At 49.0% G+C, this 14,885-nt stretch overlaps 1 protein-coding gene across 1 annotated transcript in view; it reads left to right on the plus strand.

Annotated features, from left to right (window-relative positions):
• The window catches only part of LOC120300864 (solute carrier family 12 member 9-like), a 114,505-nt gene extending 100,869 nt beyond the window's left edge, over nucleotides 1-13,636 (plus strand). The window contains exons 11-14 of the mRNA XM_039327391.1: nucleotides 4,133-4,307; nucleotides 5,834-5,980; nucleotides 8,897-9,666; nucleotides 13,578-13,636. Coding sequence (XP_039183325.1) covers nucleotides 4,133-4,307; nucleotides 5,834-5,980; nucleotides 8,897-9,666; nucleotides 13,578-13,607 — 1,122 coding nt within the window. The 3' untranslated portion in view covers nucleotides 13,608-13,636. The remainder of the gene's footprint in view (nucleotides 1-4,132; nucleotides 4,308-5,833; nucleotides 5,981-8,896; nucleotides 9,667-13,577) is intronic.
• The last annotated feature ends 1,249 nt before the right edge of the window (nucleotides 13,637-14,885 follow it).

The raw sequence follows: 14,885 nt of genomic DNA on the forward strand, positions 1-14,885 counted from the left end.
CGCATGCTGGCTGAGGAATTCTGGGAGTTGAAATCCGCAAGTCATGAAGGGGGCCATAGTTCCCTCATGCTGGCTGAGGAATTCTGGGAGTTGAAGTCCACCAGTCATGAAGGGGGCCATAGTTCCCTCATGCTGGCTGAGGAATTCTGGGAGTTGAAGTCCACGAGTCATGAAGCGGCCGTAGCTCCCCATGCTGGCTGAGGAATTCTGGGAGTTGAAGTCCACAAGACATAAAAGAGCCAAGGTTGCCTATCCCTGGCCTACTTAAATAGGGTGGGGGTGGGGGGCATCTGCAAGTTGGGAGAGTTCAGCTGGACGCTGTAAGAAGCAATTTGAGGATAAGGACCAGGACAATAGAAGCAATTACCTAGAGAGCCGGGCATCCTTCTCTGGCTGCAGATCTCCAAGCGAGGCTGGACAGCTGTCAGTTGGGAACGGAGGGCTCGGAACAAAGCCGGGAGAAGGGGTCCTGGCCAGCCTCCAAGTCCACAATTCTGGTTGTGAGATCATCAGAAGAGCCTCGGCGGGGGGGGGGGGACTTGGTCCCGCTGGATACACTCGGCTCCCCCTTCCCCCCCCCGTTCTTATTTTTTTAATGTCATTTCCATCACAGGTCTGCAGCAATGTGTCGGGTTGTTATGTGGTTTTTTTTTTTTAAAGGCCTTTGCATAAATTTATACAGAGCAGAGAGGAAGCGAGAGAGAAAATAATCCGAGACAGGGAAAGCAAAGCCTTCCGACGCCTCTTTGAGCTTCCAGTTCATTTGGGGAAGGAGAAGACGAAGATAAGGCAGGCGCCGGTTGTAAATGGGAGCTTCAGGAAGGGAGGAAGGGACAGCGGGGGCGGGAGGGGAGAAAGGAAAGGAAGGGAAGGAAGGGAGGGAGCAAGGAAGGAAGGAAGGAAGGAGAAAGAAAGAAAGAAAGAAAGAAAGAAAGAAAGAAAGAAAGAAAGAAAGAAAGAAAGAAAGAAAGAAAGAAAAGAAAGAAAGAAAGAAAGAGAGGAGGGAGGGAGGGAGAAGGAAGGTAGAAGGGAAGGGAGAGGAAAGAAAGAAAGAAAGAAAGAAAGAAAGAAAGAAAGAAAGAAAGAAAGGGAGAAGGAAGGAGGGAGGGAGGAAGGGAGAAGGGAAGGGAGAGGAAGGAAATAAAAAGAAAGAAAGAGGGAGGAAGGAAGGGAGAAGGGAAGGCAAGGGAAGGAAGGAAGAAGAAGGAAAGAAAGAAAGAGAAAGAAAGAAAGAAAGAAAGAAAGAAAGAAAGAAAGAAAGAAAGAAAGAAAGAAAGAAAGAAAGAAAGAAAGAAAGAAGGGAGGGAGGAAGGGAGAAGGGAGAGGAAAGAAAGAAAGAAAGAAAGAGAAAGAAAGAAAGAAAGAAAGAGGGAGGAAGGGAGAACGGAAGGCAAGGGAAGGAAGGAAGAAGAAGGAAAGAAAGAAAGAAAGAGGGAGGAAGGGAGAAGGGAAGGCAAGGGAAGGAAAGAAGAAGAAGGAAAGAAAGAAGAAAGAAAGAAAGAGAAAGAAGGAGGGAGGGAGAAGGAGGGAGGGAGGGATGAAGGAAGGAAGGGGGAAGGGAGAGGAAGGAAGGAAAGAAAGAAAGAAAGAAAGAAAGAAAGAAAGAAAGAAAGAAAGGGAAGAAGGGAAGGGAAGGGAAGGGAGGGAGGGGAAAAATGGGGGAAAGGAGGAAAGAAGAAGCCACAAACAGGGATTTAGAAAGCAAGGGAAATAAAGAATATAAAGCAAAACAGTGAGATTTCCCTGGAAGACAACTATATTTCCCCTACAAGGCAGAAATCATCGAAGCCCACGTCCTTCCCTTTGGGTGACTCCCTGCCTTCTGGATCAACCACACAGCTAGGGAAGAAAGAGATCAGCTTGGACTCTTGAACCCAAGGCCGGGCACAGCTTGCCCATCTAGCAAAGCAACTTGTTAGTTGGGTGATTGGGACCCACCCTCCCCTTCTCCCCCTCCCTTCCCCCCTCTGCCAAGCCCACAGCTGCTGTGGAGTCAGACCGGGGCACCCCCAGTCATCTCCCGCCCGTGAATACGGTGCTCTCAGTGGTTGGCACCCCTCTTTATCTGCCCCCCACCCCACGCCCACCCATAGACTGCCAAGTGGGGTGCTTTTCTCCAAGTGATGCAGGACCTGACAGGCAGGTATGGAGTTCCATCTGTCTTCCTTACCTGGCTGGTTTGCAAAGGAGTCAACCAGGACCCAAGGCCAATGATCAGAAATTGAACCATGATGATGATGATGATAATGATGATAAAGTTGGAAGGGACCTTAGAGGTCATCTAATCCAACCCCCTGCTCAGGCAGGAAACCCTATACCATTTCAGACAAAGGGCTGTCCAGTCTCTTCTTCAAAATGTCCAGTGTTGGAGCATTCACCGCTTCTGGAGGCAGGTTGTTCCACGGATTAATTGTTCTCACTGTCAGGAAGTTTCTCCTCAGTTCTTGGTTGCTTCTCTCCTTGATTAGTTTCCACCCGTTGCTTCTCGTCCTGCCTTCAGGGGCTTTGGAGAAGAGCTTGACTCCCTCTTCTTTGGGGTAGCCCCTGAGATATTGGAACACTGCTACTGTGTCCGTCCCCCCCCCCTCGTCCTTCTCTTTGTTAAACTAGTCCAGTGATGGCGAACCTTTTAGAGACCGAGTGCCCAAACTGTAAACCAAAACCCACTTATGCATCGTCGGGTGCCGGGTGAGTGTGGCCCTTTGGATGGGCATGGCCCTTTGGGTGGGCGTGGCTGCGGTGGTAACAGCAGACTGGATGGGACTAAAAAGTTCAATCTATCCCAACTTTGCAAGATCTTTTTTTTTCTGCAAGAAGTTGAAATTGACTGATTGATTGAACCTTTTTTTTTTTTTGTACACGGCAGCAGAGGCCTAAAGCGAAAAGGTTTTATAAAACCCAACTGAAGGCCTAGGATTGGGGTGACGGCGCATGTGCCCACAGAGAGGGCTCTGAGTGCCACCTCTGGCACCCGTGCCATAGGTTCGCCATCACTGAACTAGACATACCCAATTCCAGCAACCGTTCCTTATCTATTTTAGCCTCCAGTCCCCTAATCCTCTTTGTTGCTCTTCTCTGTACTCTTTCTGGAGTCTCAGCATCTTTTTTACATCATGGTGACCAAAACTGGAAGTTTGTAGTTGCGGATTAAACCTGCTTACTTAGAAGCAGCTGCAGTCATCCCCTTAATAAATTTGATTATTTTTGAATCATTTGGGCTCGACTGTGGTCGTAAGTCGAGGACTGGCCATAGCTGTTTATTTATTGGGGTGAACTCAGCCTGTTGGCTTGGCTTATGGGGGTCTGTGTGAACCCCCAAAAGGGGCTGAAACTTGGTGAGACGTGAGGTAATCCTCGACTTAACAGCAGCTCGTTTAGCAAAGTCCAGGATCCTGTAATCCCAAAGGACACTGCGACCACCATAAATACGAACCAGTGGCCAAGCGTCCAAATTTTGATCACGTGACCCTGAGGGGTGCTGCAGCGGTCCCTAGTCTGAAAAACATAAGTCGCTTTTTTCAGCGCCATTGTAACTTTCGTAAATCGAGGACTGCCTTCGCTCTTGCAGAAATGTGTTGTGAAGGCCCTGCTGAAATTGTTAATAAAACATGGTTTCTTGGAACTTGACTGGGATTCTTCTGCCTGTTAAAATGGCAGAGCGATGCCTGTCCTTCAAGGACACTGGGACCACAGCTCCCATCATCCCCCGCCTGGGTGGTGGTTGGGGTTGAGTCAATGTTTCTCGGCTTGTAGGGAACTTTTTTGACATATGGACTTCAACTCCCAGAATACCCCAGCCAGCCATGCTGGCTGTGGAATTCTGGGAGTTGAAGTCCACAAGTCTTAAAATTCCAGATGTTGAGAAATACTGATCTAGAGCAGAAGCCCCCCTCCAATCTTTTGGGCACCAGGGACTGGTTACTTGGAGAGAGGGTTTACCGTGGACCGGTTTTGTGTGCTGCCTGCATCCCGCAGATGGGGCTTTGCTTGTTTGTGCGGACCGTTTGCTGACATGCCGCGGCCCGGTACCGATCCATGGACCGGGGGTTGGCAACCCCTGATCTAGAGGAGAAGATTCTTGGATTTTCCCGTTTTTGTTCCCTCTTAACTCTCGTGCTTCTTTCGCACCCAGGTCCGCAAGTACCTGCTGCTGTTGGACAGCCGCAAAGAACATGTCAAATTTTGGCGCCCCCAAGTGCTGCTGATGGTGCGGAATCCGCGGACCTCCCTCCAGCTCATTCGCTTCATCAACGACCTCAAGAAAAGTGGCTTGTACGTGCTCGGCCACGTAGAGCTGGCGGATCTGGGTAAGGAGATGGTAGGAGAAGGAGTAGGAGGTCTCCAGGCAGAGGTTCCATGTGGTCTCCTTAAAGATTGGACCAGTGTTTCTCAACCTGAGCAATTTTATGAGGTACGGACTTCAACTCCCAGAATTCCCCAGCCAGCCATGCTGAGGGGACAGGGAGAGGTTTCCAAGCTGAGCCATGCTGGCTGAGGAATTCTGGGAGTGGAAGTCCACGAGTCATGAAGGGGCCATAGTTCCCCCATGCTGGCTGAGGAATTCTGGGAGTTGAAGTCCATGAGTTATGAAGGGGGCCATAGTTCCCCCATGCTGGCTGAGGAATTCTGGGAGTTGAAGTCCAGAAGTCATGAAGGGGCCATAGTTCCCCCCATGCTGGCTCAGGAATTCTGGGAGTTGAAGTCCACGAGTCATGAAGGGGCCATAGTTCCCCCATTCTGGCTGAGGAATTCTGGGAGTTGAAGTCCATGAGTTATAAAGGGGGCCATAGTTCCCCCATGCTGGCTGAGGAATTCTGGGAGTTGAAGTCCAGAAGTCATGAAGGGGCCATAGTTCCCCCATGCTGGCTCAGGAATTCTGGGAGTTGAAGTCCACGAGTCATGAAGGGGCCAAGGTTGCCCACCCTTGCCTTAGCCCATCAGGACATACATATACTCCCCAGCTAAGAATCTAACACCTAGACGGCAAACCTCTGGCCCATCCCCAGATGGCCCGGGACAGACCCCAGTCTCTCTGCACTGCCACCTAGTGGTGCTTCCAGATTTTGCAGCCGGGATCCAGCAGTCCACAGAGGGCCCAACTTTTGCAAGCCAAAGAGACTCCAGCTGGCTGGACAGATCCCAGCGTTCCTTGTTCCTTCCTTTTGCCGAACTCTCATCCTTTGTACTACAAATTGATTTCTCAGATGCTTTTGTGAAGGCTGCAAAAGGAGCCCCTCCTGGAGCTATTTGGGTTTCCATGGTAACTAATGGATATTTGCCCCACCACCACCACCACCACACAAGAAGGGGGTTGTGGGAGGAGAAGGAAAATTGCTGATTTTATTTTTTGAGAGAGAGAGAGAGAAAGAGAGAGAGAGAGAGAGAGAGAGAGAGAGAGAAGGGGAGGGGAGGGGAGGGGAGGGGAGGGAGAGAGGGGAGGGAGGGAGAAGACACGAATAAAATCTAAGCAATCATGCAAGTTGAAGAGAATTCGGGGGGGGCATCTCATTTGGGTCCTAGAAAAGGGGGAGTTGAGAATCAGGGCTTGGGAACAATCCCTGAGCTGGCACAATAAACTATCTTCTGCTTCGCCTTTGCCCACACGCTTAAACCACCATTCTCACCTTGTGGCAAATGAGAAATCTGGCATGGTGGTGTGCGAAGTCAGCTCCCCCAGAGAAGGAAATATTAATATCTCACTTAACGATAGAAACTTTGGGCTCAATTGCAGTCGTAAGTCAAGGGTTACCTGTAATGGGGTGTGTCGGGGTCCTTTCCCTCCGCTGGGCCAGCCCCCCCCCCCCCGAGACTGACCCTCTCTGCTTGTCCGCAGACTCTCTGCCGGCTGACCCCTTGCCGGACCAGTCCGATTCCTGGCTGCAACTTGTGGACCGGTTGAATATCAAAGCCTTCGTCAACCTGACGCTCGCCAGCTCCGTGCGGAATGGCACGCAACAGCTGCTCTTCATCTCCGGACTGGGTAGGTGACCGTGGGTTTCTGGGTGGTCCCCTTTCCGCCAGCTTCAGCTGCCAAAAAACAAACAAACACGGCCCGTTGAGCAAGTTAAATCCATTCTGTGAGGGCAGATTTTAAGATAAGATAACCTTTATTGTCATTTGTCATTTAATCTGGGCACAGATTAAAATGAAATTCTGTAGCCTGCTCTCAAAGTGCACGCCTACCTAACACACATATTAAACAGAATAACAGCGTTGGAAGGGACCTTGGAGGTCATCTAGTCCAACCCCCTGCTCAGGCAGGAAACCCTATACCCTTTCGGACAAATGGCTGTCCAGTCTCTTCTTAAAAACTTCCAGTGTTGGAGCATTCACTGCTTCTGGAGGCAGGTGGTTCCACTGGTTAATTGTTCTCACTGTCAGGAAGTTTCTCCTTAGTTCCAGGTTGCTTCTCTCCTTGATGAGTTTCCATCCGTTGCTTCTTGTCCTGCCTTCAGGCACTTTGGAGAAGAGCTTGACCCCAATTTTCAGAAAGTTGAGTTGATTTTTTGCCTCGTCAGACATGGAAACCCTCTGAAATTTTGGGAAAGCATTTGCACCCCACCAATCTGCACACAGGCCTATTTCACTTCATGGGATTGATCCAGGGTATCCTCTCTCCTGGCCAGCTGACCTTCCTCTAGCAGACCCTGAACTCAGCTCCCTGGAGACCTTGACAATTGCTTAACGGTGACCAAATAAATTGATTTAAATAAGTACACAAGTAACGGTGCTGCATGAGAAGAGTTATTGTCCCCGCCTGTTTCAATTCAGAGTTTTTTCTCTCTCTTGTCTGGCCACGGAAGGATGAAATGAATTGTTTGGGATTGAAAACTCCCTCCGGAGGGTTAATTGTCTGGACCAATTAAGCTGGATTTTGAAATTAATGCGATGCATTAACTTTTTCCCCTGTGAGGTGGGTCATCAAAGCAGGCTGGGCAAACCCTCACCTATATTTACTTGGTGGTTATACACAGTAATAACCACAATGCCTTAATCAGGGGTTCTCAACGTTGGCAACTTTAAGACTTGTGGACTTCAACTCCCAGAATTCCTCAGCCAGCAAAGGTTTGCTGGCTGAGGAATTCTGGGAGTTGAAGTCCGCAAGTCTTAAAGTTGCCAACGTTGAGAACCCCTGTCTTATATGGTTACCTAATCCTAAAATATTCTCATATATAGGTAGTTACAACCATTACAACGATGTAAAAAAGATGTTGAGACTCTAGAAAGAGTGCAGAGAAGAGCAACAAAGATGATTAAGGGAGTGGAGACTAAAACATTGCTGGAATTGGGTATGTCTAGTTCAATGAAGAGAAGGACGGGGGGACAGGATAGCCGTCTTCCAATATCTCAGGGGCTACCCCAAAGAAGAGGGAGTCAAGCTATTCTCCAAAGTGCCTGAAGGCAGGACGAGAAGCAACGGATGGAAACTGATCAAGGAGAGAAGCAACCTGGAACTAAGGAAAAACTTCCTGACAGTTAGAACAATTAACCAGTGGAACAACCTGCCTCCAGAAGTGGTGAATGCTTCAACACTGGAGGTTTTTAAGAAGAGACTGGACAGCCATTTGTCCTAAATGGTATAGGGTTTCCTGCTTAAGCAGGGGGTTGGACTAGAAGACCTCCAAGGTCCCTTCCAACTTTACTACTACTACTACTACTACTACTACTATTACTACTACTACTACTGTTAATTTATTGACCATTCAAAGTTACAAGGGTGCTGAAAGAAGTGAGCTGTGACTATTTTTCACACTTAACGACCGTTGCAGCATTCCCTCAGGGTCACATGATCAAAATTGAAGACGCTTGGCAACTGGCTCATATTTACGACAGTCGCAGTGTCTCCCAGGGGGTCATGTGATCCCCTTTTGTGACCTTCTGACAAGCAATGTCCATGGGGAAGCCAGATTCACTTAACAACCGTGTGACTCACTTAACAACTATAGTGATTCACTTAACAACGGTGGCCAGAAAGGTCGTAAAATGGGGTAATTCTCACTTAACTGCCTTACTTAGTGATAGAAATTTTGGTTTCCATTATGGTCATAAGTTGAGAACTCCCCGTACGAAGGATTTTTTTTGGGCTAATGTATATATAGATTAATTAACCCATAGGGTGTGGCTACAATATTTTATTTATCCCCTTGATTTTTTACTTCCCCTCTTTATTTGGCTGTACACTTTAGCATTATTATTATTATATTCTGTTGTTTTGCAAGTACTCTGGATGCTTTTATACTGGAGACAAATTCCTTGTGGGTCTAACCACATTTGGCCAAATAAATTAAGCATCATAAGAAGTATAAGCATATAAGAAGTATAAGAAGTATAAAAATATAAAAGTATAAGGAATATAAAATTATAAGTACAGGTAGTCCTCGTCTTACGACCACAATGGAACCCAAACTTTCTGTCGCTAAGGGAGACGGTTGTTAAGTGAGGTTTGCCCTGCTTTAAAGTCTTTCTTGCCACTGTTATTAAGTGAATCATTGCAGTTGTTAAATTAGGAACACGGTCCTTAAGTGAATCCGGCTTCCCGACTGACTTTGCTTGTCAGAAGGTCGCAAAACGTGACCCAGGACGTTGTGATCGTCATAAAGATGAGTCCGTTGCCAAGGATATGAATTCTGATCACATGACCCTGGGGGAGAGACTGATCCGGTTTGTAAGAGTGAAAAATGGTCATAAGCCCCTTTTTTTTAGTGCCGTCATAACTTCGAACCATCCCTAAACAAACTGTCGTAAGTCGAGGACTACCTATCTAAGAAAAGTAAGTACAAAAAAAATAAGCATAAAATTATAAGAAGTATAAGAAGCGCAAATAATTCATAGAATTCTATACTGCAAGTACTGTAAATATCAAATCCAGCTCTCGGCCTGTCTTCTCTTTCTCCAGGGGGCATGCGGCCCAACACCATTGCGCTGGGCTTCTACGACAACGCGGTCCCCCAAGACTACATGTCCCAACCCACCGCCTTCAGCCAAGACGAGGCAATTTGGCACGAGTTCCCTCCCGTCTGGACTTCCGGGGGCCCCAAGCAGTTGTCTCCCTGGGAGTACGTGGCCATCATCTGCGACGCCATGAAGATGTCGCGCAACGTCCTCCTGGCCCGCTCCTTTGACCAGCTCCAGCCGCCCCAGAGCCTCGGCTGGCGTGCCCAGCCTCTGATCGACGTCTGGCCCGTCAACCTGTGGCGCCCCGACAGTGCCCGATACGTCGACACCAGCAGCCTCTTCTTGCTGCAGATGGCCTGCGTCCTGGCCATGACGCGGTCGTGGCGACGGGCTCGCTTGCGCCTCTTCCTCTGCGTGGAGAGCTGCACCAGCCCCCAGGGCCAGGAGGACAAGCTGCGGCAGCTCCTGAAGGACCTGCGCATCCAGGCCAAGGTCCAGATCGTGCCGTGGGACGAGGTGGTGGCGCTCCACTGGCACAGCCATCGCGGAGACTCGGCCGACGGTGGCCTGAACGCCTACAGCAACATCACCTCCATTTCAGACGAATACTTGACTGCGGTGAACCAGCTCATTCTCCAACACAGCACCACCCCTACCGTCCGTTTCCTTTACCTGCCCCGTCCTCCTGCGGACACCAATTTGTACCCCAGATACTTGCAACAGCTGGAGATCCTGACCCACGGACTGGGCCCCACGCTGCTGGTGCACGGGGTGAGTGCCGTTACGAGCACTCAGCTGTGAACCAGAGTTGTCTGTTGTCCACTCTGGGCAAGGGTGGGTTGATGGAACACCAAGCCAAGGGGCCCCTGAAGGATCAAGGGGAAAGTGAGCTGAAGACCAACCAGCGATATTCTGGGTTGAAGTTGGGGGTTTTACGTCTCCCCAAGCTTTCCTTCTCGGGCTGGGTTGTTGCGATGGCTCCCGATGCACGACAACTACGCAGCAGGTTTGAGGCCCGGCTCGGTTGTCCTAGCCGAGAGCAAACCGCTGCTGTCGCGCCGTGCCTGTTTCTCTCAAGAGAGCTATTTGGAACACCGAAGCGTATGAAACCGAGTCTGGGTCCTCCATCCGGGGAGTTTGACAGCCAGAAGGTGCTTTGCAAAACTCTGTGACGGCTGCCTTTCTTTGGACACATGTAAAGATGGGGACAGAATTAAAGGTGGCATTGTTGTGTTTAAAGCTGTGGTGAATGCACGGGACGTGTTCCTTGCTAACAGTAAGGATGAGGATCTGAAGCAGGGGTCTCCAAATGTGGCGACTGGAAGACTTCTGGACTTCAGCTCCCAGAATTCCTCAGCCAGGCGTGTTCCTTGTTAACAAGAAGGATGAGGATCTAAAGCAGGGGTCTTCAAACCTGGCCCTTTTATGTTTTGTGGACTTTAACTCCCAGAATTCCTCAGCCAGGCATCTGGGAGTCATGAAGGGGCCATAGTTCCCCCATGCTGGCTGAGGACTTCTGGGAGTTGAAATCCGCAAGTCATGAAGGGGCCATAGTTCCCCCATGCTGGCTGAGGAATTCTGGGGGTTGTCTGGGACAACCTGGATGATTCAGAATCTCCATAGATATGGAGTCCCAGGTTTGCTGAGAAATTACAGTCACCTTATAGCAGTGCAAACCATCCAAGTCAGACATCCAAAGATGTCTCTCCATGTCTCCAGGGTTGGGAGTTTCAACCCCAAATAGCTGTAGAGCAGTGGTTCTCAACCTTTTTAATGCCGCGATCCCCCAACTGGTCGTAAGTCAAGGACTACTCAACCGGTCGTAAGTCGAGGACTCCTGAACTGGTGCAGCACCGTTTGCAGAATGGGACTTTTGGCGGGCTCAGCAGGGCAGAGACAGCCTGGACAATTCCTATGGGCTTTTGAAAGCCAATAGAATTAGACTCTATTCAAGAGAGCCTATTCTATTGGCTTTCAAAAGCCAATAGAATAAAAGGGAGTAGCACAGCTAAGGAAAAGGGGGAAAAAATGGCGGACTGCGTTTGGTGACCCCCGTGAAATGGTCGTTCAACCCCAAATGGGGTCCCGACCCACAGGTTGAGAACCGCTGCTGTAGAGAAATAAGCACTGGTCGTCCTCAACTTACAATCATTTCCTTAGTTGGCACTTAGAATGGCACTCAGTTTTCATACTTAGGATCGTTGCAGCACCCCACCCCCCATGACCACAGGATCAAAATTCAGGCATTTGGCAACTGGCTCATATTTATCATATTAACCAGTGGAATGACCTGGCCTCCGGAAGTTACGGATGCTCCAATACTGGAAGTTTTTAAGAAGAGACTGGACAGCCATTCGTCTGAAATGGTATAGGGTTTCCTGCCTGAGCAGGGGGTTGGACTAGATGACCTCCAAGGTCCCTTCCAGCTCTGTTATCATGATAGCAGTGTTCTAGGATCTGAGGGGCTGCCACAAGGCAGAGGGGGTCAGGTTGTTCACCAAAGCACCAGAGGGAAGGATGAGAAACAATGGTTGGAAACTGACCAAAGAGAGAAGCAACCTGGAATTAAGGAGAAATTTCCTGACAGCGAGGACAATCAACCAGTGGAACAGCTTGCCACCAGAAATCGTGGGCGTTCCATCAGTGGAGATTTTTAAGAAGACATTAGACCAGGGTGTCAAACTCAAGTTTTACTGAGGACCGCATCAGCATTGTGGTTGCCCTGGGGGGGGGCGGGGTGTGTGTGGCCACAGTAGGTGCAGACTACTGGATGGGCGTGGATGGAGTGGGTGTGGCCTACTGGGTGGGCATGGCTAATTCTACATCATTCGCATCAAGGGTGCCTATGGGGGCCTGGGCAGGAGTGGGACAGATCTGAGGGTCTCTGGCAGAAGGGAGTGGGACTGGGGCAAGTGCCAAGGCATGGTCCACCAGGTCAAGTGCCAAGATGGCCACCACAAAATTGTACATTGGCTCCCAGCTGGCCTGGGCCAGGGCCAAGGCAGCAGGGCCCGTTCCCTCATTGTTTCCAGGATAGCTTTGTGGGCCATATGAAACCACTTTGCGGGCCGCATCCGGCCCCCGGGCCTTGTGTTTGACATGTCTGCACTAGACAGTCACCTGTCTGAGGTGGTATAGGTTCTGCTTGAACAGGGGGCTGGACTAGAAGACCTCCAAGGTTCCTTCCAGCTCCTATTCTATTCTATTCTATTCTATTCTATTCTAGTCCAAGCAATTTTTCCCACAAATAGCCAGTCTGAATGGAGGAAAATTAAATTGCAGAGCTGCTAATCTAATTCAGCCGTTGAATAAACATTGTCTTCCTGCTCTACCCCCCTTCTATTCTACTCTACTCTACTCTACTCTACTCTACTCTACTCTACTCTACTCTACTCTACTCTACTTCTATTCTACTATTCTATTCTATTCTATTCTATTCTATTCTATTCTATTCTATTCTATTCTATTCTATTCTATTCTATTCTATTCTATTCTATGATCAACATTAGCAGGCACAGCAGTCCGTCTGTAAAATTAATAGCAACCGTACATTTTTGCACTGGAGCCCAAATAATTCTCTTGGTTCCCTTTCCCTGGCGTAAGGGAAGTTGGTGCTTCTGTGTGCGTGGGAAGGAAGGAATGTCTGGATTTCCTAGCAACGACAAGGGATCCGTTGCGCTGGAAAAGTACTTTAGCAACTGGGCCCCATGTGCAAGGTTTGAATTGCAGCCTCTTGTAGATCTGGCAAAGGCTTTGGGTGGCCCATCTCAGCTGAAGGGTGGGTGGGTGGCTGTCTGGAAACGCAAAACCACAACTGCAGAATTGATGGAGACCTTATGCTCAGCCAGTGGCTGGTTCCCCCTTTGCAACCATGTGGGGTGTGGAGTTCCCCTTAATTTGGAAGGGAGCCACGGAGAGGGCTGGATTTAGCTTCACGGGCCTGAACCCTTCCAGCCACAGATTTGTTAGTAGAGAGTCTCTTTCTGGCCCCCAGGAGGGGATCTCAAGTACCTTTTTTAACAGTAACAGTAATAGAGTGGGAAGGGATCTTGGAGGTCATCTATTCCAACCCCCTGCTCCTGTAGGATATGTTTACGATTTCTGATAGATGGCTATCCTGTCTCTTCTTAAAAGCCTCCAGTGTTGAAGCACCCACAATTCCCAAAGGCAGGTGGTTCCACCGGTTAATTGTTCTCACTGTCGGGAAATTCCTCCTTAGTTCTAGGTTGCTTCTCTCTTTGCTTAGTTTCCATCCGTTGCTTCTTGTCCTGCCTTCAGGTGCTTTGGAGAAGAGCTTGACTCCCTCTTCTTTGGGGCAGCCCCTGAGATATTGGAACACTGCTATCCTGTCCCCCCTCGTCTTTCTCTTCGTTAAACTAGACCAGTGGTTCTCAACCTTTCTAATGCCGCGACCCCATAATACAGTTCCCCATGTTGTGGTGACCCCCAATCACTTATACATCACCGGGTGCCAGGCGCGTGGCCAAAGAAAAGGGGGGGAAAATGGCAGACAGCCTTGTTTGGCGACCCCCGTGAAATGGTCATTCGACCCCAAATGGGGTCCCGACCCACAGGTTGAGAACCACTGAACTAGACATTCCCAATTCCAGCAACTGTTCCTTATATGTTTTAGCCTGCAGTCCCCTAATCATCTTTGTTGCTCTTCTCTGTACTCTTTCTAGAGTCTCAGCATCTTTTTTACATCGTGGTGACTAAGACTGGATGGAGTATTCCAAGTGTGGTCTTACCAAGGCATTGAAGAGTGGTATTAAGACTTCACGTGATCTTGATTCTATCCCTCTGTTAGTGCAGCCCAGCACCGTGTTGGCCTTTTTGGCAGCTGCAGCACACGGCTGGCTCCTATTTAAGGGATCGTCCACTAGGACTCCGAGATCAAATGATCTTGATTCCATCCCTCTATTAAACTTCAAAAGAAGCCTCTCCTTGTTCTTGCATCTATCGCAGTGAGGCTGGGAGCCAATTCAGACAACCGCTCCGGATCTCTTGTTCAAAACCAGGACGACTGTCAATCATGGAGCCGCCACTGTTGGAGAGAGAAAAGATGGGAAGGAAGGCAAGATGTTGGGTCAGCCAAGCTAACTAGTCCTCCTTTTCATTGGGGGGGGAAGGCTGAATGTCTACCTGTCTGACCTTCTGTCCATCCACAGTACAAGTTGCAACGTTCTGTGTTAAACCCCCCCCCACACACACACACCTTCAACAACAGGAGAAATACCATAGTAGCACTTTGTAGTTACTGATTTCCGTTTGCAGATCTGCTTTGATGGGGTGACCCAGTTGGAGCCTCTCAAACACAAGAGAGAGAGGCAGGCGGATACATACATTAACATTCATTCCCGCATGCATGCATGCATGCATGCGGGTATATATACATACAGATCCAGTGGAGTCAAATGGTTAAGGTACATGGCTATAAATTAGGAGTCTATGACATTATGCCTTCAGAAGGTAATCATTTTGGCGCACGCTATCTATCTAGTCCAGTGATGGCGAACCTTTTAGAGACCGAGTGCCCAAACTGCAACCCAAAACCCACTTATGCATCATCGGGTGCTGGGTGGGCGTGGTCCATTGGGTAGGCATGGCCCAGTGGGTGGGGGTGGCTGCGGTGGTAATGGCAGACTGAGTGGGACTAAAAAGTTCAATCAATCAATGCCAACTTTGTGAGATTTTTTTTCCTGCGAGAAGTTGAAATTGATTGATTGATTGATTGAACCTTTTTTTTTTTTTTTGCACACGGCGGCGGAGGTCTAAAGCGAAAAGATTTTATAAAACCCAGCTGAAGGCCTAGGACTGGGGCGACGGCGCACGCATGCCCACAGAGAGGCGTGCCATAGGTTCGCCACCATGGATCTAGTCCTTGACTTACAACCATTATGTCATGATTCCAACAGATGAAACTGTTCAAGGAACTTTGAGGCATTGTTTACCTTAAAGAATCTTTATTTGAGTACCATAACATCGGCACT

Source organism: Crotalus tigris, unplaced genomic scaffold, assembly GCF_016545835.1.
Source record: "Crotalus tigris isolate CLP2741 ecotype Arizona unplaced genomic scaffold, ASM1654583v1 scf7180000024361.1375286210:1436186, whole genome shotgun sequence".
Lineage (NCBI taxonomy): Eukaryota > Metazoa > Chordata > Lepidosauria > Squamata > Viperidae > Crotalus > Crotalus tigris.